At 62.2% G+C, this 20,236-nt stretch overlaps 2 protein-coding genes across 6 annotated transcripts; both read right to left on the reverse strand.

Annotated features, from left to right (window-relative positions):
* Nucleotides 1-8,467: 8,467 nt before the first annotated feature.
* ABHD15 (abhydrolase domain containing 15) lies at nucleotides 8,468-10,741 on the reverse strand. Its single transcript, XM_032201161.1, has 2 exons — nucleotides 9,885-10,741; nucleotides 8,468-8,933 (listed from the first exon to the last, which is right to left on the reverse strand). Exons 1-2 carry the CDS (start codon nucleotides 10,739-10,741, stop codon nucleotides 8,468-8,470), a joined length of 1,323 nt encoding a protein of 440 aa, XP_032057052.1.
* A 265-nt stretch (nucleotides 10,742-11,006) lies between these two features.
* GIT1 (GIT ArfGAP 1) lies at nucleotides 11,007-19,624 on the reverse strand. Of its 5 annotated transcripts, XM_032201104.1 has the most exons (21): nucleotides 19,505-19,624; nucleotides 16,571-16,704; nucleotides 16,365-16,477; nucleotides 16,173-16,278; nucleotides 15,996-16,082; nucleotides 15,741-15,871; nucleotides 15,554-15,648; nucleotides 15,420-15,462; nucleotides 15,156-15,182; nucleotides 14,834-14,882; nucleotides 14,663-14,735; nucleotides 13,904-14,001; nucleotides 13,567-13,806; nucleotides 13,321-13,473; nucleotides 13,000-13,227; nucleotides 12,790-12,843; nucleotides 12,439-12,525; nucleotides 12,270-12,343; nucleotides 11,983-12,165; nucleotides 11,840-11,903; nucleotides 11,007-11,766 (listed from the first exon to the last, which is right to left on the reverse strand). In XM_032201104.1, the coding sequence occupies exons 1-21, from the start codon at nucleotides 19,554-19,556 to the stop codon at nucleotides 11,554-11,556; spliced, it is 2,304 nt and encodes a 767-aa protein (XP_032056995.1). In that variant the 5' UTR covers nucleotides 19,557-19,624; the 3' UTR covers nucleotides 11,007-11,553. The 5 variants fall into 5 exon arrangements, with proteins under 5 accessions (XP_032056995.1, XP_032056996.1, XP_032056997.1 ...); XM_032201105.1 differs by lacking the exon at nucleotides 15,156-15,182; XM_032201106.1 differs by lacking the exon at nucleotides 12,790-12,843.
* Nucleotides 19,625-20,236: the final 612 nt, after the last annotated feature.

The following is a 20,236-nucleotide window of genomic DNA, read 5'->3' on the forward strand; positions in this document are numbered from 1 at the left end:
ACATCCAGGGGAGGAACAGCTGGATCTTCTGTTCCGTTTTTATTTGTCGTTAAAGTGGAAACATTTCTAGGGTATTGCCTCTTCTAGGCATTTTCAAAAGACTCGTAGGTGAGGAAGAAGGGTCAGAAGAGAGGCCAGGAGACACCAGGGCTCGGCAGGGCCCTTCTACCCAAGTGCCCGCTCCGTGTTGTGTAAGAAGTGAAGTTCTCTTAGATGGCACTGGTCAGCTTCCCGAGAACTGTGTAGGTAAACCTGTTTGGAGGGAACAGGCTAGAAATGTTAAAAAAATAAATTAAAAAATAATAAAAAAAAATTGTATTCCTGCTTTAGCACTCCCTGACTGTGCTGCTGGTAGCTCAGACGAGGTTGGGCAGAGGAGCGTAAGTAATGCACTTGTACAGCTAATACTGTGACATCTCATTTTAGCTAAGCATCAGAATAATTCTTGGAGCCCAGCGTAGTCCTTTTTGCTCCGTTCAGAAATGTTAGATTTTCAGCCAATCAGTCTCAAATGCCAGAGGTATTTTGAAGGATGCCATAGTCACAAAATGCCATTGATCGGGTTTTTCATTATTACACTACATCCACCGATTTATTACCTTTTTGGCTTGTTGCAATTTCCTGTTTACATGTAGAGTGTAGCCAACTGTTTAAATGTTTAGTTGCCACAGTGTACCAGGAGGAGCTGAGCCAATGACTCTTCCCAGTTGATGACTAACCCACATCACCACTGTAGATCTTGCTGCATGTGAGGCTCCTTTTTATTATTTTCGTTGCTGCAATACTTTACAACCTTTACAGTCCCTTGAGATGCTGTGATTGTTTGGCAGCATATCACACCACGCAAGAAGGCACTACTTCCAGAGGCTCCTCGGAGCTGCTGTACTACTGAAAGGAAGCAAAGGAGGTCGTGAAATCAATACAGTGATAAAAGGGCAGGGAGTCGAATTAACCGAGGGACTTTGTGGCATAGTGTCATCCCTTAGTGCTGGGAACTGGAGATGCCGCCATGCTCTTGTGTCAGTGCCCGAGCGGTCTGGGTCAGCCAGCGCTGTGGGGTTAGGAGAGGTGCAGGTAGATGGAGTTTGGCTTGAGGCAAAGATTTCTGTCTTGGGGACTGACCAGCCAGGGTTCTTTGTAAATGTTTTTCCTTGCACACTAATCATCTTGAAGAAAACACTAGCTGCTAACTCTAGGATTTGCCTTTAATATGTTTATAGGGCTCAAAAGCAAGGTTTTCCGAATGTGTTTGTCCACGTGACATATTTATAGTGTGAATACTCTAGTGTCTCGCTGCTGTTCGGAACTCTCAACAGGGCGACGTTCTTTCGTTAGCTAAATTAACATCCACTCCCAATCCTTAACACTCTGCCAGTGTCCAGTGAATCCAACTGGGACTTTTAGCATCTTGACGTAGCATATCACTCTAAGGAAATATGGAAACTACCAAAACATGTTTGAGCAGCCCCTTAGTAAAAGAGCTTTGTAGTGCTAAGAGGTCACAGAAGCTTGGGACGAGGCAGTGGTCCCAAGGAAGTGACTGGTTGCCCCCTGCGGACAGTGGTGACTATGAATTGTCCTGTCCCTTCCTCTGCTTTGTTTTTATGTGGATGTTTTGGGGTCACTCCTTTGCATCGCAATATTGTTAAAAAAAAATGCAGTGAAACTGATTTAGGAAAGGTACCTGTATTTTCCTGGGTTTGGAAAAGAAAGACAAAAGAAACGAGTTGAAAGGCCAAAACCCCCCAAACTGTATTGGCATTTACCATGTGAGTGTGGAGTGTGTGTCCAGAGCATGGTGCTACCACGAGGTTTTGAAGTTCAGCTCCTCTATCGCGAGCAGCAGCAGCGACAGTGGGGACAGGCTGTACCCGCGAGGTCAGCGGGTTCGTTCTTTTGCTTCTGTTATGGTTTGAATTTGGTCAAAGTCTCTGGCTTAAATTGAGCTACTTCAACAGAATTCTCTCAACCCATCTCTTTGTGTAATGTCGAGCATGACTGAATGCTGAATCCAAATGATGGCTGTCCCATATTGGCTTTTTTTGTATTCAAAAAGAATTGTGTAGTAACCATTTTTACATGTATATCATGTGCAGACCTGGACTATTCCAACAAGTTAATATTTTAATTAAAATAGTTTGCAAAAACTGATTCAGATCAACTGGTCTAAATGTGTGTGTCCCTGTGTGTGCCTGGGGGAAGGAGAGCTGTCCTAAACAAGCCTGGTCTCGAGAGGAAGCACCCCGTTACGCAGGTGTAGCCCGAGGGATGCAGTCAGGTTGTGCGTTGGAGGTGTATGAGGAGGTCGTTGGTGTTGAGAATTTGATTGCATCTCGGATGTCATTCTGAGATGCTTGAACAACTCTAAATTACGCTAGAGCGACGCAAACGCTTTCTGAATCAGTTTGCAAACTCTGTTTTTAAAAGCAAGACCAATTGCTCCCTATTGTACTTGTTGCAGTCGTGCCCTAACCTTGGCTTTTAAAATACTGTAATCTCTAAATTGTAGAAACTGCTCCAGTACCTCAGCAAAGATGTTTTTTACATCTTTTATGCTTGTGTTTAACACTGGGGAATCTCTGCTGTGTGGACTACTTTGCAAATTTTATTGCAGTATTCTCAAATCACCAGCTTGACACCTAAAATCTGTTTTTCTGTGGTTATTTTCTTTTCCCCTTTGCAAAGACCTGAAGTTCTGATGTAGTTTAGCTCAGAGATTGGAAAAACAGTGGAGCCAGCATTTTCACCTCGTTACCCGATTTCAATTTCTTTTGATTTTATTTAAGTAAAATCAGTGAAAGGGACCACATTTTTTCTTGTTCTCCGTGGTGTCGCAGGGAGTCAGCAGCCACCTCTCCCATCCGTGTTGAGCGTTTCGTGCTTTCTTCCCGGGATGCAGAGCTGAAATGGAGCCCGCCTCTATTTCACCTGCATTCGGTCCGAGCCTGTGAGCTTCAAAGGGGTTGAAGAAATCAATGTGGTACGATACCAAGCTTCCCACAGAAAATTCCCTGCAGCCCTTCCTCGCCTGGCTTTTGGGGACGGGCTGGCATTGCTCTGCACCCCCTTCGGCCCTCATGCTTCAGAAGAAATGTGCACTGCACGTGAGCTGTAACCTGCCCAGAGTGCACCGTGCTAGATCCTGGAGTAATGCCGTTCATTCACCCCCCAGGGAAGAGGGCCCGTTGCACTTCCAGCCGCCCTGCCCCGCTCCCCCTGTCCGTGTGCCATTTCTTGAGAGGCAATAAATCGTATTGTACCACTGTCTACCATTACTCTGTTGAATACGCACATCTCTCTGGATATATATATGGTCTCTCGTGTGTATATATTTATATACTCTGTGGAAGCGTGTGTGGGTATGCGTGCACACACGAGTCATGCTGTGCATTTCTGTCAGGGCACTTCAGTTCTGCTGTTCTTTAGCACTCCCTCCCTTCGTGAGCTAGCTCAGCCCGTGCAGCGGGGCTCTCTTAGGACAAGGGCACGAACAAAAACTGTGCCGGGGCTGAACGCCGTCAACAGCCCTGGCTTCAACGCTGCCCTGTTAATTGTAGCTTTCTTCTTCTGGGGAGCAGGAGGGCAGGGTAGCTGCTGGTGGTGTGCTGTAAAGCAGAGACGAGAGCTCCCAGAGGGTACCAGGAAGTCAGAAGACTGCAGAGAAGAAAACAAGATGGCATAGAGATAGGAAAAGCGGTTCAGGCAGCGCACAGACCTGCAGGAGGGGCGCTGGGTGGGCAGGTGAAGTGCTCAGCGGGCTGAGCTCAGAGTCCCCGGCTGTGCCTCGCCACGGAAGATCGCGAGCCCAGCGTGGTCCTGGCACGCCGCGCAGGCACCAACTTTTGGCATTCCCCAGTTTAAGCTGCCACTGACCCCGAACACGATGTCTGCCTTTGTTCGTGGCTCATAGCTAGAGCAGGTTACGTGGAGGATGAAAAGAGAAGTGAAGTGGGAAGATTTCATGTAAAGGTGTGTGTGTACACACGTACGTATATGCATACACCTCTGGTGCGTTCTTTATTCCGCTAGGCACGTGTGCTTTGTTACTCAAGTCCCGTGAACAGAGGACAGCCTTGTTCTTCCCCTGGGTGCCTGCTGTGGCTTTCTGGTGAATCTGGCTGTGGTCTTGTCTCGTAGCAGAGGGGCGAGAGCCACGCTGGCCAAGTGGCTGCCCTCAAACACGAGCTCCTCAAGCTGTGAAGACCCTTTCTTCTAACCTCCTCCTTTGTCCTCGAAAGACCCCAACATCTTAGTGAGACATTTGGCACGTTGGGGGGTAAAAATGGTTCTTTTGTGCGTCAGGTCGTTCATCCAGCCGCAATCTTTCCCCTGTGGGGCAGAGCAGCCCCGAAGCCCAGCCAGCTCAGCAGCATGCCAAACACGGGCTCTCTTCTTCGTGCTACCAGAGAATTCGGAGTTGGTTTTCTTTCCCACCCCCCCCCTACTTTCAGAAGGTCTCCTGCAAGCTTTTTAGGAGAGGCTTGGGTTTGGTTGTGGCATCCAGGAGCTGAGCTCCTGCTCCTGGGACTGTCCCGTGCCGGGGGCGAGGAGCGGTGGGTGCCAGGGCAGGGACGCTGCTGCGCGTCCCTCTGCTGTGGTTGTTTCAGTTTGCACTTTTAAGAGTCGATTGAGCCGGAGTCTGTTGAGAAATGTACCTGAGGCACTTCAGAGGGTTGTGGGTAGCTGTTTATGGCCAAAAGAAGAAAAAAAAAAAAAAAAAAGCTGATAGACCTGGTGGTTGTAGTAAACATCACCCCACCGGGGAAAGATGGCAGCAGATAACCCCAATTCCTGTTGTGCAACGCAGCTCAGCCAGCTGCGCCTGTGCCGTCGCCTCGCCGCATCCCTCCCCTGCCCGGCCCCGCTCTGCTGGGGAAGGAAAGGCCTTTGTCAGCTAGAGAGGGACTTAGTGAATGAGATCTGCCGGCAAACAAGCACCTTAACCACTGAGCTGCGGGTCTCCGAATACTTGCACTTCACCCGCGGGCTCCTCGGGGAGGGGGGGGGGGTGGGTGGAGGAAGGCACTTTGGCACAGGACCGTTTGCTTTGCACCTACCCGGTGGCCTCGAAACATCCCGAAGCCATGTCCTAGAACAACCCGGCGCCGGTTCCCTCTCTGCTTGCTTCCTCCGAGTGCACACACCGAGTCCGGACACCCGGGGTAACCCGGCCAGGAGCGGCGGGCGCTGCCACCGCCGACGTGAACGAAGCCGGGGTGCCCGCCACCCCGCCTCACCCCTCTGCTCCCCTGCTCCCCACCCCTGAGTACGGGTACCTCAGAACATGCACAGTTTGAATTTTTCACTGACAATTAGTTTAATTATTGTGAGTGAAAACAATTGTAAGTATCTGTAAATATGTAGTTAACAAATTGACCTAGTTTCTGTATTTTTTAAGTTTTTGTACTAAAATTTATAGATACAGTATGTGCCAGCTAGCAGAAAGCTACTGTAATTGCCAGTCGTAGTTCAGCATGCGTCTAATCCCTGAGACTTGTCGAAGTGACACTGTAAGGATTTGTGCTTAAATATTGCGAGCTGGGGAGGCGGGAGCTGCGGCCGCAGCCGCCGAGCGGGGCCGAAGGACTTCTTCCGAAGCTCAGCCGTGCCTGGCAGCTTCACGAGGTCGGTGGGGTTCCCTGCTCTGACTGCTCCTCTCCTCCTTCCCCTCCGTGTTCTGTGCAGGTGCTGTAATGTAGGCGGTCCGAGGGACGGCAGCGGTGGCTTGGAGCTTTTTTTCTGGGGCTGAACTCCACGGGAACCGAGTTCAGTTTCTTTGCTGCGGTTTTAATATCGTCTTCTTACTCTATTTTTCAGCCTCTGTAGAAATGATACGTTTCCCTCCCCCCCCCCTCCCCTTCTAAACGCTTTTGTCTTAAGCCCGAGCTCATCTAAACTGGAGAGAGAGAAAAAAAAAGAAAAAAAAAGAAAAAAAAAAAAAAGAATTTCGCTTAAGATCATTGCCTGCTTTCAGCGCCAGGACCGCGCATTTCTATGGCAACTCGGAGCTCGGCGCGGCTCAGGCACCGGCGCAGTTGCCGAGGAGCTGAAGGACGCGGCTGCTGCTCCTGCATGGCTCGCCGTGGGCGTCTTGGCGAGACTCGGGCACCCACGGGGGGGATGCACGTGGCGGCCGAGCCCCGCTCGTCCCCAAAGCCCTGTCGCCAAGCGAGGGCTGGGTTCCCCCTCGCCGCGCTGCCTCCGGGTGCCGCCCGTCGCGCCTCCGCTCCTCGCCTCGTGGCAGAGGCAAGTCTGCAAGTGGGGCCTGGCTTCGCCGCGTGTCCTGGGAAGCTGCGAGCAGAGGAGGGCGGAGGCGAGGCCGTGCTCTCGAGGGCTGGTTTTCCAGCCGCCCCCGTCGGTCGGTGGGGACGGGAGCTTTTTTTTTTTAAGGACTCAGAGTGGCAGCAGAGAAGGAGAGGCATCCTCGCGCGCACGGGTTTGGCTTCTGGCAAGCAAACCACCTGCTTCCTTTCTTCGGCTTTTCCTTTCCTCCTAACCCCTCGCAGCTCTTCCCCCTTCGCTTGCTTGGAACAGGGACATTTTTACCTGCCTAGGAACAGCTAACCGTCGTGGGGGAGGGAGGGGGGGGCAGACCCGATGTAAATACTTAACCGTTAACAAAGTGAAGTGTGTATAACATAAAAAGGCTACAGCCGTTTTGGTGACTTGTGAGAGTGCTTGAGAAGGTCGTGTTACCGTGTGGGTCGCTCGGTCCTGCTTGCGGTGCCGCAGACACCACCGGCCCGTGGACACCGAGCAGCTGGGGCGAGGATGGACTTACCTTGCGTTAAGTTAGCCGTGAGACCCCCTTGGTTTAGTGTACGAGAGGGTAGCGTAACGTGTGTCATAAGGGTAGGAGAAGCTGTGTGAGGTGTGTATAGTGTATATTTTTTAAAAAAAAATAAAAATAGCTTGCTTGTATTGTGAAGATTTTAAAGACAAACTTGAGAATTCTAGCCTAACTATTAACACAAGTTTAACATCAGTTACCCCACTGGGTTCAGAGCCTCTTGAATGTATATTCCTTTTTGTAACCTAAATGACCTATTCTTCTACCAGTCAGCCAGACATCCTATTTATATTTTTAATTTTATATATTACTTTCCATTTGTTTTCATTATTTCCAGCATGTTTCTGGTTTTGGTTTTTGTTTGTTTGGGGTTTTGTTTTGTTTCTTTTTGCACAAGCATTGTGTGAAGTCAACGAAATGTTAACTCGAACCTGGTATTTTCCAACCTGTTTCCCCACCCCTTCCTCTCCTCCACCCCTGTTTTTTTTTTTTTTGTTTTCCTCCACCATCCGTTTGGGTTTTTCTGGGATGGGATGCAGCGGGTGGGAGGAGGGGATGGCTATTTTCCATTTGCAGCTTCTGTGCAAATGCCAGGTCTTTTGCCAGTCAACTAAAAAAAACGCTTCACTTGCTGGTTGCTTTAAAGAAAAACAAAAAAAAAAAAAAGAAAAAAGAAAACAAAAATGTAACCTTATCAGTGGAAGTAGACCATGGCGGGAGGAGGGGAAGTGCACACCTGTAGCGACACCAGTCTAGCTTTGGCTGCGAAACAAAAGCAAACCCTTTCTGGCGAGGCCTCAAGGCAGCTTCCAGCCCATTGGGCACCCCCTGCCCCGTTGGGGACGAGGTTTTGCCGGGCTGGGATGGGGCTGGCGGAGCGACGTGCCCTGGGCTTGCTCCTACCCCCGGTGCCCGCGCGTTGGAGTGCACAGAGCCCAGAGCTGCCTATTGCCAGCAGCGAGGCCGTGGCTGCTTTCCCCATCCTCCTCCTCCTCTTCTTCCTCCTCTTCCCCCATCAGGACGTCCAGCTCCCCACCAAGAGCTCGCCCAGCGCCGCGGGGTTTCCTCCAGGTACAGCGCCGCGGCTTCGGCAAAGCCAGGCTGCCGCGGGGGGGCCGGGGAAAGGCACCCGGCGTCGTGGTTCTGTGCTGCAGAGCATCAGGTAGAAAAACACACACATATCTGCTGTTTTACTATGAACACTGGTCTGAGGGTTCCGGGCCCAGCGCCGACGGTGGTGGGCCGCGAAGGATTTAAATAGGGGAATTGAACTCCTTCCTGCTTCCGTGTCTGGTAGCGCCAGCTGGTATGAGTGAATCTACAGGTGTGCGTTTTCCTTCTGGTAGAAAATGCCACGAGCACTAACTGGTAAGGCTTAATGTACAGTATATTGTCAGTATTCTGGTATTCTTCTGGTTCAACATACATTATAGCTCATATATAACCTGTATTAATTGTATAGATTGTGCATTTAAAGCTGTTACCAAGTTGTCAGAAAATAAGAGAAGAGAAAAAAAAAAAAAATAAGGTCATATGTAATATTTTGTTTGTAAGTATCCTTTGTATCATAGCAAAGGAAATGTTAAAAAAAAAAAAAAATCAACTGTAATAAAGTAATTTTAGTACACGGAGTGTCTGCCTGCGTTCCTGAGCCGGTGACGGGGTAGGGGCAGGGGGCTACCTGGTGTAGGACCGCTGCCAGGTGAAGGCGGGGGGCTCGGGGACGGGACCCCCCCACCGGCGGGGCTGCGGCACCCCCGTCCTCCTCTCCTCCGCCCGCAGGAACTCCCCGATGGCCCTAAAATATTCCAGCACGGCCTCGTGGGCCCAGCAGCGCCCGGGACCGCGCTGGGGGAAGCCGCAGTGACCCCCGCGCGGGGTGAGCAGCAGGAAGAAATAGGGGCTGCTGCGGAACAGCTCCCGGGGCAGCGTGCGGGCAGGGGGCCCGCGGACGGGGTCGTCGGCGCTGCAGACGCACAGCACGGGCACGGCCACCTCGTCGGCGTCCCGCAGGGGCTCGTTGCGCTCCCAGTAGGTTTCCCAGCCCGTGGTCCCGCAGAAGAGGGCTTCCTCCAGCTCCCGCAGCGAGCGGCTGCCCAGCAGCTTGGCCACGTCCACCGCCTCGGCCAGGGCGCCCGCGTACCTGCGGGGATGGTGTGGGCTGGGGTGGGGGGGGGTGCTGGGGATGGGGGTGTGCGCCCCGGCAGCCCTAAAGCAAGGTTGGGGATCCCCCTCCCCGTGTGCTGTTGTGGGGTGGGGGTGTCCCTGCAGCATCCTGGCACACAGGAGCCATGGCAACAACAGGCAGCGGCACCATTGCTGTGAGAGCACCGGTAATAAGGGGTAGGGGGAAATGGGGGGGGGCCCAGACCCCTCCCTGCTGCCACCTGGCCAGCAGGAATGTCCCCGTTTAAAACCCCAAATCCCCAGCCTGCATCATACACAGCCTGGAGGCACCCACCCAGGCTCTGCAGAGACTTAGGGCTGCCATGATTTGTTTATGTCCCCTCCTCAATCAGTTTTGGAGTTGATTATTATTTTTTTATTATTTATTTATTTTGACCCTCATTCCACCCCCCCATTAATCCCCTTTTTCCCCCAAATCTCTCAGCACCACCCCCAGAGGTGACACTTGCTTGAGGCCCCCGGCACTTGGGGTGACACCGGGTGACAGGGACACGGCACACCGTGGGCTGGGACGGGGGGGGGCTGCAGCCACAGGTGGGTGGTCAGGGCCCCCCCACCCCATAGGGGAGCCCCCCAGGGTGCTGGGGGCAAGCAGCGCTGTGCCTGGCCCCGCTCTAGTGCTGGGGCTCAGGGGAGGTTCAATAACGCACCCAGTGCCGCTGTGGGGGGCAGGAGGGAGGTGAGGGGGGGGCTGTTTCCCTACGGGGAGAACCCCAAATGGCTGCCACAACCCCGCAGCGCGTTGCTGAGGAGCCCAACCCCGCCGCCACCACCAGCTCCTGGCTTTGGTGTTCATTAACCAGCGCGTTTTGCTGCCCTCAGCACCTCCGCCAACGCTGGGACTCCCGGCACAGGGACACCCCCATCCCCGTCCCCATCCCTGTCCCCATCCCCGATCCCCACTAACCTGCTGAGTCCCCTCTTGAGGTGCAGCAGCAGCGGCCACTCGTAGAGCCGGGGCAAGGAGGCCTCGAACCAGTCCCGGGCGCGGAAAATGGGCGAGATGCAGGCGGCGGCGGCCAGGCGGCTGGAGGAGCCGCTCTCGCCCAGGTAGGCCAGCAGCAGCCCCGAGCCCGAGCCCTCGCTGACGGCCAGCAGCGGGGCGCCGGGGTGCCGGCAGCGCACGTAGGCCACGGCCTCACGCAAGTCCCCGGGGTCCCCGAAGGGCTGGAGCTTGGGGGTGGCCAGGGGGCAGCCGTTGTGGCCCCGCCGGTTGAAGACGACGGGTTCGTAGCCCAGCTCCAGCGCCCGGCGGCCCAGCTGCAGGAGCCCCCCCGGCACCTTGCCGGCGGCGTTGGGGATGAGCAGCAGCACCGGGCTGGGGGGGCCCCCGCTGCCACGCCGCCGGCTCCCGGCACCCCCCCGTGGCCCTACTAACCAGTCCAGGGCCACCAAGCCGCCGTCGGGGACCTGCAGGTGCTCCCGGACCAGCGCCGGTGCTGGGTCGGGGGGCTGCAGGAGCTGCTGCAGGAGACGGAGACGAGGCCAGCGGGGCCACGGCCAGGGGCCCCCCCTCAATGCTGCCGAGCGCCCCAAGCTCCGCTCCAGGTGCTGGGCCAGCGCTGAGGGCTTGCAGAGCAGCCGGCAGCACCCCACGCCGTCCTCGGTGAGGATGGGGGTCCCCTCCTCTTCCTCCTCCTCCTCCTCCTCATCCTCCTCCAGGCCTCCGGGCACCTCCAGCCTCGCCACCAGAAGGTGCCAGGCCAGGAGGCCCAGGAAGGTGAGCGCAGCCACCGCGGCCACCAAACCCTCAGGGGACAGCATGAGGGTCCCCGGCCGGCAGCCCCGGTGCTCGGCGGGTGCTCGGGGAGGTGGCGGGGCCCTACCAGGAAGGCCCAACCCCGGGGCTGGGCGAGCAGCGGGGGCCGTGCCGGGGACAGCGTGACCGGCCGCCAGCCGGGGCCAAGGGGACTGGGTGAAACTGGGTGAAACGTGAGCGTGGCGCCGGGCTCCCTGCAGCCCTCGTCACCCTCCCCGTCGCCCCAAAGCCCCCCCCTCCCCGTGGTGTAGGAGCCGGGGGGGGTCCGTGCAATGCTCACATCTTTATTGATACAAATGTACAAGAACACATCTTACAGTAGGGAGCGCGGCCCCAGCATAGGGCAGGACGCCTGGGGAGAGGGGTTTTTTTTTTTGGGGGGGGGGGCCGCAGGCATCCCGGTCCAGTGTAACGCTGCGGGTGGCCTCGGGGGGTATCGGCCACCCGGCGAGGGATGGGGGGGGGACAGGGGGGGCATCGCAGCTGCCAGCATGGGCAGCTCCACACGCTATGTACAGGATAAGTTAGGCGCATGCCCCGGGGTGGGGGGGCTGCACGGGGCGGGCAGGGGGCTGTACAGGGGGACGCAGGCACCTACCCCACAGCTGAGCACCAGCTCCGTGGAGGCACCAGGGGTGGTTGCGGGGGGGGGGAATACGGGGGCTCGCCCCGCTCCCTGGCCCCGCAAGGGCTAAGGCCACTTGCACCCCCGGGTGCCAAACGCCGTCAAAAAAGAGGGAGGAGGAGACGGGGAGGGGGGGGGGGAGAAGGGAGGGGAGGAGAGGCCGGGGAGGTGCAGGAGGGCTCGGGCCGGCGCTCACTGCTTCTTCTCGCGGGTGGTGATGGTGACCAGCTGCTTGGCGGCCTTGGCGATGTCGTAGGCACACTGGATGACCTGCTGGGTCAGGAGCTGGTAGTCCACGGCGGCGCCCGGCTCGGGGGGCACGGTTTTGCGGCACTCGCTCTGCAGCCGGTAGGCGCTGGCGTTGAGCAGCCGCAGCGAGCTCCGCACCGTCTCCAGCGCCGGCTTCTGCAAGGAGAACAGCGTCAGGGCATGGGGTGATGGAAACGGGGGGCTAGGGGGGACACCCCAAGCCTCCTACCTTGGGGAAGAGAGATGCCATCTCCGTCACGGCCGAGTGGATCTTCTCCGAGCAGGGCACGAAGCTGGGGGGAGAGGAGAGGGGTTAAGGAAGGGGGGGACACAATGGATCCTGACCCACCCGGGGTCACGGCGCAGCCCTACCTGTCGTGCTTGGACTCCTGGGCAGCCCGCAGCAGCTCCTGGATGTTCTTGGTGACCTGCTCGGTTTTGAGGATGACGTCCTCCGTGCTGGGTAGCCCGGGATCCAGCTCCCCGTCCAGCGGGTCCAGCTCGTGGGGGAAATCCTCGTCCTTGCTCAGCTCCACGAAACGCTTCCCCTCCATGCTGCGGGGACCCAAAACACCCACAGGTCAGTGCCCACCCCATGTCCCCAGGTCCCCATGTCCCCAAAGCAGGGTGGCAGCGCAGTCCCCAGCCCCGGTGCTCACCCAAGCAGGATCTCGCCCGCCTGGGTGTTGTCGTAGTCACTGTCGGTGCCACTGCCGTGCCGGTCCAGTTTGCTCTGTAGGGCAGAGGAGGGGTGTCAAAGCCCTGCCCAGCCCCAAATCCTGCACGGGGCCGGGGTCCCCCCACCCCGAATCCTCCCCAGTACGTCACCATGTGCCGGGCACCGTCAGGCGGGCAGGAGAGCAGCGGGGAGGACGGGGGAAAGGGCATGGAGGAGGCCGACGGACCTTTCCGCATCTGGAGGGGGGAAAAAGGGGGGAGACGGCGCTGAACGGGGCGCACAGGACCCCACGGAGCCGACCCCGGGCACGCAAAGGGGAGGACGAGCAGAGGGGACACGGCCACCCTGCATGCGGGAACCTCCCGGGGGGGGGGTCCCAGCGGTGCAGGGGAAGGAGGGGGGGGACACATCCCAGGAAGACGTGCTTGGAGGGCTGGCAGTCGGGAGGACGATGGCCACCACGTCCCATGCAGGAGCCGCCCCCGCCGCGGCCCCCTTACCCGGTACACGCTGGCCGGGATGTGCATGGAGTACAGAGCCTCGTCCTCCGCCTCCTGGCGACACACGAAAGGGTAAAGCCCCCGCCGCCCCCGGCACCCACCCCGGGGAAGGAACCCAGCTCTGCAGCACCACCAACCCCCCTTGGGGTGCCCTCAGCTCCCCCCCGACCCCCAAAAATCTCCCCGTGCCCCCCCTCTGGAGCCACTCACGCTGCTGCCGAAGGGCTGCAGCCTGGTCACCAGCTCCTCCACCGGCTGCCCAAAAGGCTTCAGCGCCGAGCCGGGCTCGTACATGGAGAAGGCCTGGCGGTCCCGGCGGTGTGGGGGGGCCGTGCCGGGGGGGTGCCCGTGCTCTGGGCGCTCGCTGGGGGTCGGAGCCGGGTGCGGGGGCCCCGTCTGCTGCCGGATCTGCGTGTTCTCCGACTGCAGCTTGTGGATCTGCAGCAAGGGGAAGGAAAAATTAGGAAGGGAGGGGGGTACGCAGGGATTGAGGGAGGGTACGATGGGGGTCCCGGCGTCCCCGCGCCCCACCTCGCGCTGCAGCCGGCGCAGCTCGTCGCTCAGGCTGTTGTTCACCTTCATCAGCTGCTGCACCTTGGCCTCCGAGGCGGCCAGGGCCTTCTTCACCTCCAGGTACTCCTGCAGCGTGATGGGGCCATCCGACAGATCCGAGGAGTCCATGCTCTGCGGGGAGAGGGGCTCAGCGCCAGGATCCGACCCCGGCAGGGGGGCTGCTGAGCAGCGGGGAGGAGAAGGAGGGGGGCGCACGGGGCTCACCCGGGCACGGTTGTTGCGGGAGGCGTTGCGCAGCAGCTCCTGGTCCGTGTCCTCGTCGGAGGCGACGCTGTCGTAGTCGTGCTGGTCGTCCAGGTCGCTCTGGCTCCGCAGGGAGAAGTCGAGGTCGCCCGTGGGGCTCAGCAGGCTCTTCCCTTGCTGCCGGCGCTTGGCCTCCCCCAGGATGTCGATGAGCAGCGTGGCGAACTCCCTGGCGTTGAACCTGGCCAACTTCTGCCGGCCCTGGGAGGTGAAGGAGGAAAAAAAAAAAAAAAAGGGGGTGAAGGGGGGGGTCTGGGTGTAAATCCGGGGGGGGCATGAGGGGCCCGGCGGGGCTCACCTGGTTGCGGGTGGCTGAGTACTCGGGGTTGACGGGGAGGAAGGGGACGGCGCTGCGCTCCGTCACCAGTGTGCTGTGGTTCTGCGTCGTCAGCCACACTGCGGGCAGGGACCTGGCATCAGGGGGGGGGCTCCGACACCACCCCAGGGGGTGGCTGTGTGGGTGGGGGGGGGGGCCCAGGGGTGCTGTCCCCACCCCGGGCAGGCCGCGGGGCCGGCAGGACGCAGGCGCGGGCTCGGGGCCAGCGTGCTGGGGCTGGGAGCGGAGCCCAGCTGTGCTGACGGAATCGCCTCCCCCAGCCACCCCCTCTGCCCGGGGGGGGGGCTCCAAACACCCAGGACCCCCAGATCCCTTTGGGGGCACAGCCCCGTGTCCCCCCCAGCCAAGGCTGGAGCAATTTTGGCATGCCCATCGCTCCTGCCTTTCCCTGGAAAAGGGTCCCCCCCCGGCACCCTTCCCCGCGGAACCCCACAAAATCAGACCAGGGCTTGTCCCCCAGCCCCACAGCTCGGGGGGGGGACGACGACACCCAGCACCCACCTCCAGCACCCCCACGTCCCGTGGCGTGGCAGCAGCCCCTTGCGTGGAGGAAACGGCCCCTGGCCCCGGCCGGAGGAATGAGGAAGGAGGGGCCTGCGGTGCCGGATCGCCCCCCCCTCGCCGCCTGCTCCTCCCCGAGCCGGGACGCCCGCCAGCACCGAACGGGGGGGGGGGGACACCCTGCGGCCACCCCCGGCTGCTCCCCGTGGCCCCGCTCACCCGCGTCGTTCTCCCGGCGATCCACCTCGTCGTACACGTCCATGGCCAGCTCCTCGAAGAGGCGGTTGCTGAGCTGCAGCGGGATGGGGGGGGACACATAAATGTCAGGCCGGGGGGGTGGTGGCAGGCGCTGAGCCCCCCCCTCCAAGCCTGGCCCCGCTCCCCACTCACCGCCTGCAGCTTCTTCTTCGCCGCCTTGGCCAGCTCGGAGAGGTCCAGGCTGTGGGGTGCATGGGGGGGGGGGGACACAAATTGGGGGTTATTCCTGGTTTTCCTCACCAAAACGCTCCCCAGATGCACCCCAGATACCCCCGGGCTTGGAGGGGGCTTCGCCGAGCAGGGAGAGGGGCTGGCGGGCAGGCACGGGGCCGGGGGGCGAGGTGGCACGGGGCGAGCGGGACCCCCCCAACCCGGGTGCCCCTCGCCGGGCTGCACCGAGCGCCGGGGGCTGCAGCGGGGGGGCCCCCGGTGCCGAGAGCCGAGCGGACAATACCTCTGTGCCATGCACTTTGGGCGCACCCTGCGCTCCGGAGAAGGCAGCGGAGGGAAGAACAGGATAAAGGAGGACGTTAAACCCCACCACGCTGCACACGGACCCCCCCCACCCCATCCCATTTCCCCCTCCCCCCTTCCCAAAAAAGATGCTCCAGCGCCGGTCACGGGCAGGCGGCCGCGGTGCCCCCCTGGGCCCAGCGGGGACACCGGGGGGGACGGGACGGGGGTGTCGGCGGCGTGGCCGCGGGCACGGGGCGCTCACCTGTCTGCCATCTGCGGGATGATGTAGTGCCCGTTCTTGTGGTCTGCGCAAAGACAGGGGTGGTGAGAGCAGCCCCCCCTTTTTACCCCCAACCTCCCCAAGGGCTGAGCCCCGGCGCCGAGCCCGGCACTCACCCGGCTTCCTGCCGCAGAGGTAGAAGGCCAGCCGGTCGGTCAGCTCGTACTGGCACTCCACCAGCCGCTCCGCCAGCTCGTGCTGGGCCGCCTGCCTGTGTGGGGGCAAGGGCTGGGGTGATGCCGGTCCCGGGGTGCTGGTGAACCCCCCCCCCATCCCCATTTTTACCCCCCCCCCCCATCTCACCTGGCGTAGTCGATGGGGGTCCGGCCGTTCACGTCGGGCGCCCCGGGGTCGGCGCCGTAGACCACCAGCAGCTCTGCCTGCAGGATCTGCCCGGCCTTGGCCGCCACGTGCAGCGGCGTGGTGCCCTTCTCCTGCGGGCAACCGCGAGCATCAACCTCCAGATCCGGGGCTGGAGCACACCCCGAGACCCCCGGTGCCCCACAGCCGGCCCCAAAAGCTGACCCCACAACCAGCCCCACGGCGTGGGGCGCTCACCGGGTGGAAGAAGTTGGCCTGAGCCCCCAGCGAGAGCAGGCGCAGGCAGGTCTCCAGGTTGCCCGTCCGCACGCTGGAGTGCAATTGCTGCGGGGTGAGATGAGGGGTGTGGGGGGGTGTAAGGGATGGGTTTTAATCCCCCCACCACCACCGGGGGGGTGGTCCCCACGCCCCCACCTTGCTGAGGTCCTTGGCGGTGACGCCGTCGTCGTCCCGGCAGGGCAGCTTGTGGACGAAGGCCAGCATCTGGTACTTGGCGCGGATGAACTCCGACTTGGTGGGGCTGGTGAGGATGGTTTGGGGAGGGGGATAGCAGTGAGGGGGGGGTCACCAGCCCATCGCAGCCCCCTCCCCGCGGCCCACACTTACTGCACTTTGTCCTGCGGGTTGGCCTTGCGGCGCCCGCTCTGCACCTGGGCCGGATCCAGCAGCGAGTGCTCCCAGATGGAGTTGGCCCCGTTGCTGGCCAAGGTGTGCACCATCTGCGGGGCAGAGGCACGGCGCTGGGTGCCGGGACCCCCCCACAGACACCCAAATCCCCTCCCCGGCCCCCTCCCCAAGGCCGGGGCACCCACCTGGAGCAGGGTGGCGGGCCAGGGGCTGTGGCGCAGGTGCTTGACGATGGAGATGTGGCGGCCCAGGCTGCGGTGCACGCTGCAGCACTCGTCGCAGATGAGGACGCCGCGGTTGATGGAGGCCCAGCCGGGGTCTGCGGGGGGCACGGGGCGTTACGGGGGGGTCCCTTCCTTCCATCCAACACCCGAATATTTTATTTTGGGGGGGCAGCGTCGCCGCAGCAACGCGGTGGTTTCCCAGGCGACGGTGAGGGGCTCATCCCACCGCCGGGGGAAACCCAAAGGTTTCCATTGGCAACCAGGCACCGCCTGGGGGGGGGGGGGGACAGGATTCGGCCTCCCCCAGCACGAGGGCGGCTGGCAGCGGGGGTGACGCCAGCCCCATGCTGTGAGTGGGGGCACCCCAAAACCGGGGGGGGGGGGCTGTGCACCCCCTGAGCCCCGGGCTGGGCATGGGGAGGGCATGGGGGGGTCTCCGGCTGGGTGCAGTGCGCCCCCAAAAGAGTGGGCACCCCGTGCCGGTGCTCTCCCATGCACGCAGCCATCGCTGGCTCTGCAACCCCTCAGATTTGGGGGGCTGGTGCTGTGCCCCCCCTCCAGCACTGTGCCCCCTCCCCAGCCCTGGGTGCTGCCCCCCCTCCCTGCCCGGCCGGACTGGAGCCCTTTGTGTCCCCATGAGAACAAAGGGACGTTTGAGCGGCCGCGCCGCTGGCACCGGCCCCGCTCCGGCCATGGCACCCACGGGGGCCCTGCTGCTGGCCTCAGGGGGGGGCAGCTCCCCCCACCCAGCACCCCAAACAGGTCCTGGCCCCCACCCTGCACGGTGGGGGACAGAAGGGGCAGGGGGTGTCACCGTCCCGTACACAGGTTGTCCCCGACAGCCCCTCTGGTGCGGCAGAGCCGTGCCAGCCTCTGCCCAGCCCCACAGCCAGCACTTCCACCCTTGTTTCTGTAGGGCCTACACAAACACCCCGCTGTGCCAGGGGAGGAAGGGACACACGCAGGGGCACACAGCCCGGGGGGGGTGACAGCCCTCACTGCCCACCCTGTCCCCAAATGCTGCCTTGTCCCCGCGACCCCACAGAGGAAGGCGGGCGAGCGGCCAGGCTCCGGCGCTTCCTTCCTGCCCGCGGGGTCCCGGCCCCCTCCCCAAAACCCCACTGGCGGTCCCACAGCGTGACGGGCAGCCCTGAGGACCCCATTTTGGGGGTGTTCCCAGCCGCGGCCCCATAGCACCCCCCCCCTCCCAGCCTGGCAGTGCTGCCCGGGCAGATGGCAGCGCCTTGGCAGCCGGCACGGCTGCATCTGCGCCTCCGCGCCCGCGGCCCACGGGGCGCTGCCGGGAACAGGACGCTGCGTGCAGGGCCGTGGGGGGGGGGGGAAAACACACACCACCACACCGGCCAGGCTGCTGCAGCCCCTGCACCCTACAGATTTGGGGTCCCACAGCGTGTCGCCCCCTCTGCACCAGCGGGACCCAGCGGGATGCGCGGGGGCATCGGGGTGGCTTGGAGAGCCTCGGCACGGAGGGACCCCGCACCCCGAGGGAGTGCCAGAACCGTGTTGGGGTGTTTGTAACGGGGGGCTGATGTAGAAACCCCCCCAGCCCCAGCGAGGGGAGGGTTGGGGCCAGCTGGCAGCCCCACCTGGGGACAGCAGGGCGGGTTTTGGGGTGAGCAGGGCGGGCAGCGAGGCCGGGGCACCCCGGGCACCCCTTGGAGCACCCACGTGGGGCCGCGCATCCCCGGCACGGGCACTCCCAGCGCGGTAGGAAGCGGCCTCTGGACTTTATAACTCATTTCCTCACATGGCTGCCGGGTGATAAGAGATTGGAAGAAACTGGTTTCCATTTCACCCCCCAGGGCTGGGAGCTTCGGCACCGCCAGGCTCGCGGCGCCCCGCGGAGAGCCCCGGGTACCCCCCGCTCAGCCCACCACCAGCCGGGGCAGCCCCGCGCCCACGCGTGCCGCCGGCTCTCCTGGCAGGATCCGACCCTTGGCACGTGGCCGGAATAATTTGGGCACAGCCTTCGCCCGCGGGCAGCTTTCCGGGGCCGGCTGCGAGGCCAGCTTCGACGCTCGGGCCCCGGTTCATTCATCGCCTCGGCGCCGCGGGGCCGGCCACCGGCACGGGTTTTTGGGGGAGCGGCCCCCGGCGCGACGCCCGCGGGGCTGGCACCCGGCGCTGGGGCTGCGGGCACCGGCACCGCCGCGGATGGGATCCGTCATGCCCAGGCTCAGGCTGCGGCTTGCAGCCCCGCTCTGCCCGCCCCGCAGCCAGCCAGCCCCATGGCGTGGGCGCTGGGGGGGGCCGTGGGGAGGGTCCCCCCCCAAAACCCTGCCCTGGGCCGGGTCCCCAGATGGCACCGGGAGCGCCCGTGCCGAGGGGCGCGGAGGCTGGGGGCAGATTTGGGGTGCTCCAGGAGATTCCTTGGGCTGGGGGGGTGCAAGGTGGGGGTGCTCGGTGTGGGGGGGGGATATTTGGGGCGCATCGCAGGGCTGCTGGGGGGGTTCAGGGGTCCCAAGGGGTGCGGTGTGGGGTGCGAAGGGGGCGCGCCGTGGGGTGTGGATGCGGCCCTTGGCACTGCTTTTTGAGGGGGGGGCGCACAGAGGGGGGTGCAGGGTTTGGAGAGGGGGGGGGATGGGGGTGCTGCAGGCGTACCGGGGGGGCACAGCGCTTGGTGCACCCGGGGGGGGCTCAGCGGGAGGGCTATGAACCGGCTCCTGGGGGGCTCCGGGGGTGCGAATGTAACGTGGGGGGGGGGGGCACAGACAACCGGGGGGGGGCTCACGGGCAAGGTGCAAGCGGAGCCGCAACCGGAGCCCACCGGAGATGGGGGGGGGGGGCAACGGAGACTCCGGGGGCTGCAGCCCCTGCACGGGGAAGGGGGGGCTCGGGGGGGCCGGGGGTCGGGAGGGGGGGGTCAGCCCTTACCTGGGGCGCTGCAGTCTGCGCACACCTCGGCCCGCTGCGCCTTCCGGGACATCCTCAGCGGCGAGGCGGGCCCGGGCCCGGGCCTCTGCGCCAGCGTGGGGGGGGGGGGCGGCGGCGGCACGGACCGGGCCCACCGGGGGCACCGGGCCGGGCGGGGAGGGAGGAGGGGGGAGGAGGAGGAGGAGGAGGAGGAGGAAGAAGGGGAAAGGGGAGAGGGGGGGGGGGACAGACGGCGAGGGGCCCCCCGGCCGGGGCTGCCGGCTGCTCCCAGCGCCCGGCGGCTCCGCAGGAAGCGGCGCAAGCCCGGCCCCGGCGGAGGAGGGGCCCCGCCGCCGCCCCCGCCCCGCGTCCCGGTACCGGCACCGCCCGCACCGGTATCGGCACCTCCGGCACCGGTACCGGCACCTCCTGCAGCGATACCGGCACCTCCGGCACCGCCCCGGGACGGAGACCGGCTCCTCCCCGCCCCGGTCCCGGTCCCGGTCCCGGTCCCGGTCCCGGTCCCGGCACCGCCCCGCGCGGCCGCCGAACGCACCCAGCCCGCGGGCACCCGCTGCGGGGAGGGGGCAGCGCTGATGGAGCAGCCCCAACCTGCTGCCCGGTTCTGGTTCTGGGCAGCAAATGGGTCTGGTTCGGAGCTTGGTCCTGGTCCTGGTCCTGGTCCTGGTGGTCCTGGTCCTGGTCCTGGTCCTGGTCCTGGCCCTGGTCCTGGTCCTGGTCCAACGCATCTCC

This window comes from Aythya fuligula, chromosome 20, assembly GCF_009819795.1.
Source record: "Aythya fuligula isolate bAytFul2 chromosome 20, bAytFul2.pri, whole genome shotgun sequence".
In the NCBI taxonomy this organism is placed as follows: domain Eukaryota; kingdom Metazoa; phylum Chordata; class Aves; order Anseriformes; family Anatidae; genus Aythya; species Aythya fuligula.

Excerpts from the sequence above, each read along its gene's own strand:
- GIT1 (XM_032201104.1), bottom strand. The coding sequence starts at position 19,556 with ATGTCCCGGAAGGCGCAGCGGGCCGAGGTGTGCGCAGACTGCAGCGCC. Across the intron at positions 16,478-16,570 it reads GGCCCGCCACCCTGCTCCAG|ATGGTGCACACCTTGGCCAG; the intron begins GTGGGTGCCCCG and ends TCTGCCCCGCAG. Across the intron at positions 14,736-14,833 it reads CGAAGAAGAAGCTGCAGGCG|CTCAGCAACCGCCTCTTCGA; the intron begins GTGAGTGGGGAG and ends ATCCCGCTGCAG.
- ABHD15 (XM_032201161.1), bottom strand. The coding sequence starts at position 10,741 with ATGCTGTCCCCTGAGGGTTTGGTGGCCGCGGTGGCTGCGCTCACCTTC. Across the intron at positions 8,934-9,884 it reads CTCAAGAGGGGACTCAGCAG|GTACGCGGGCGCCCTGGCCG; the intron begins GTTAGTGGGGAT and ends CCATCCCCGCAG.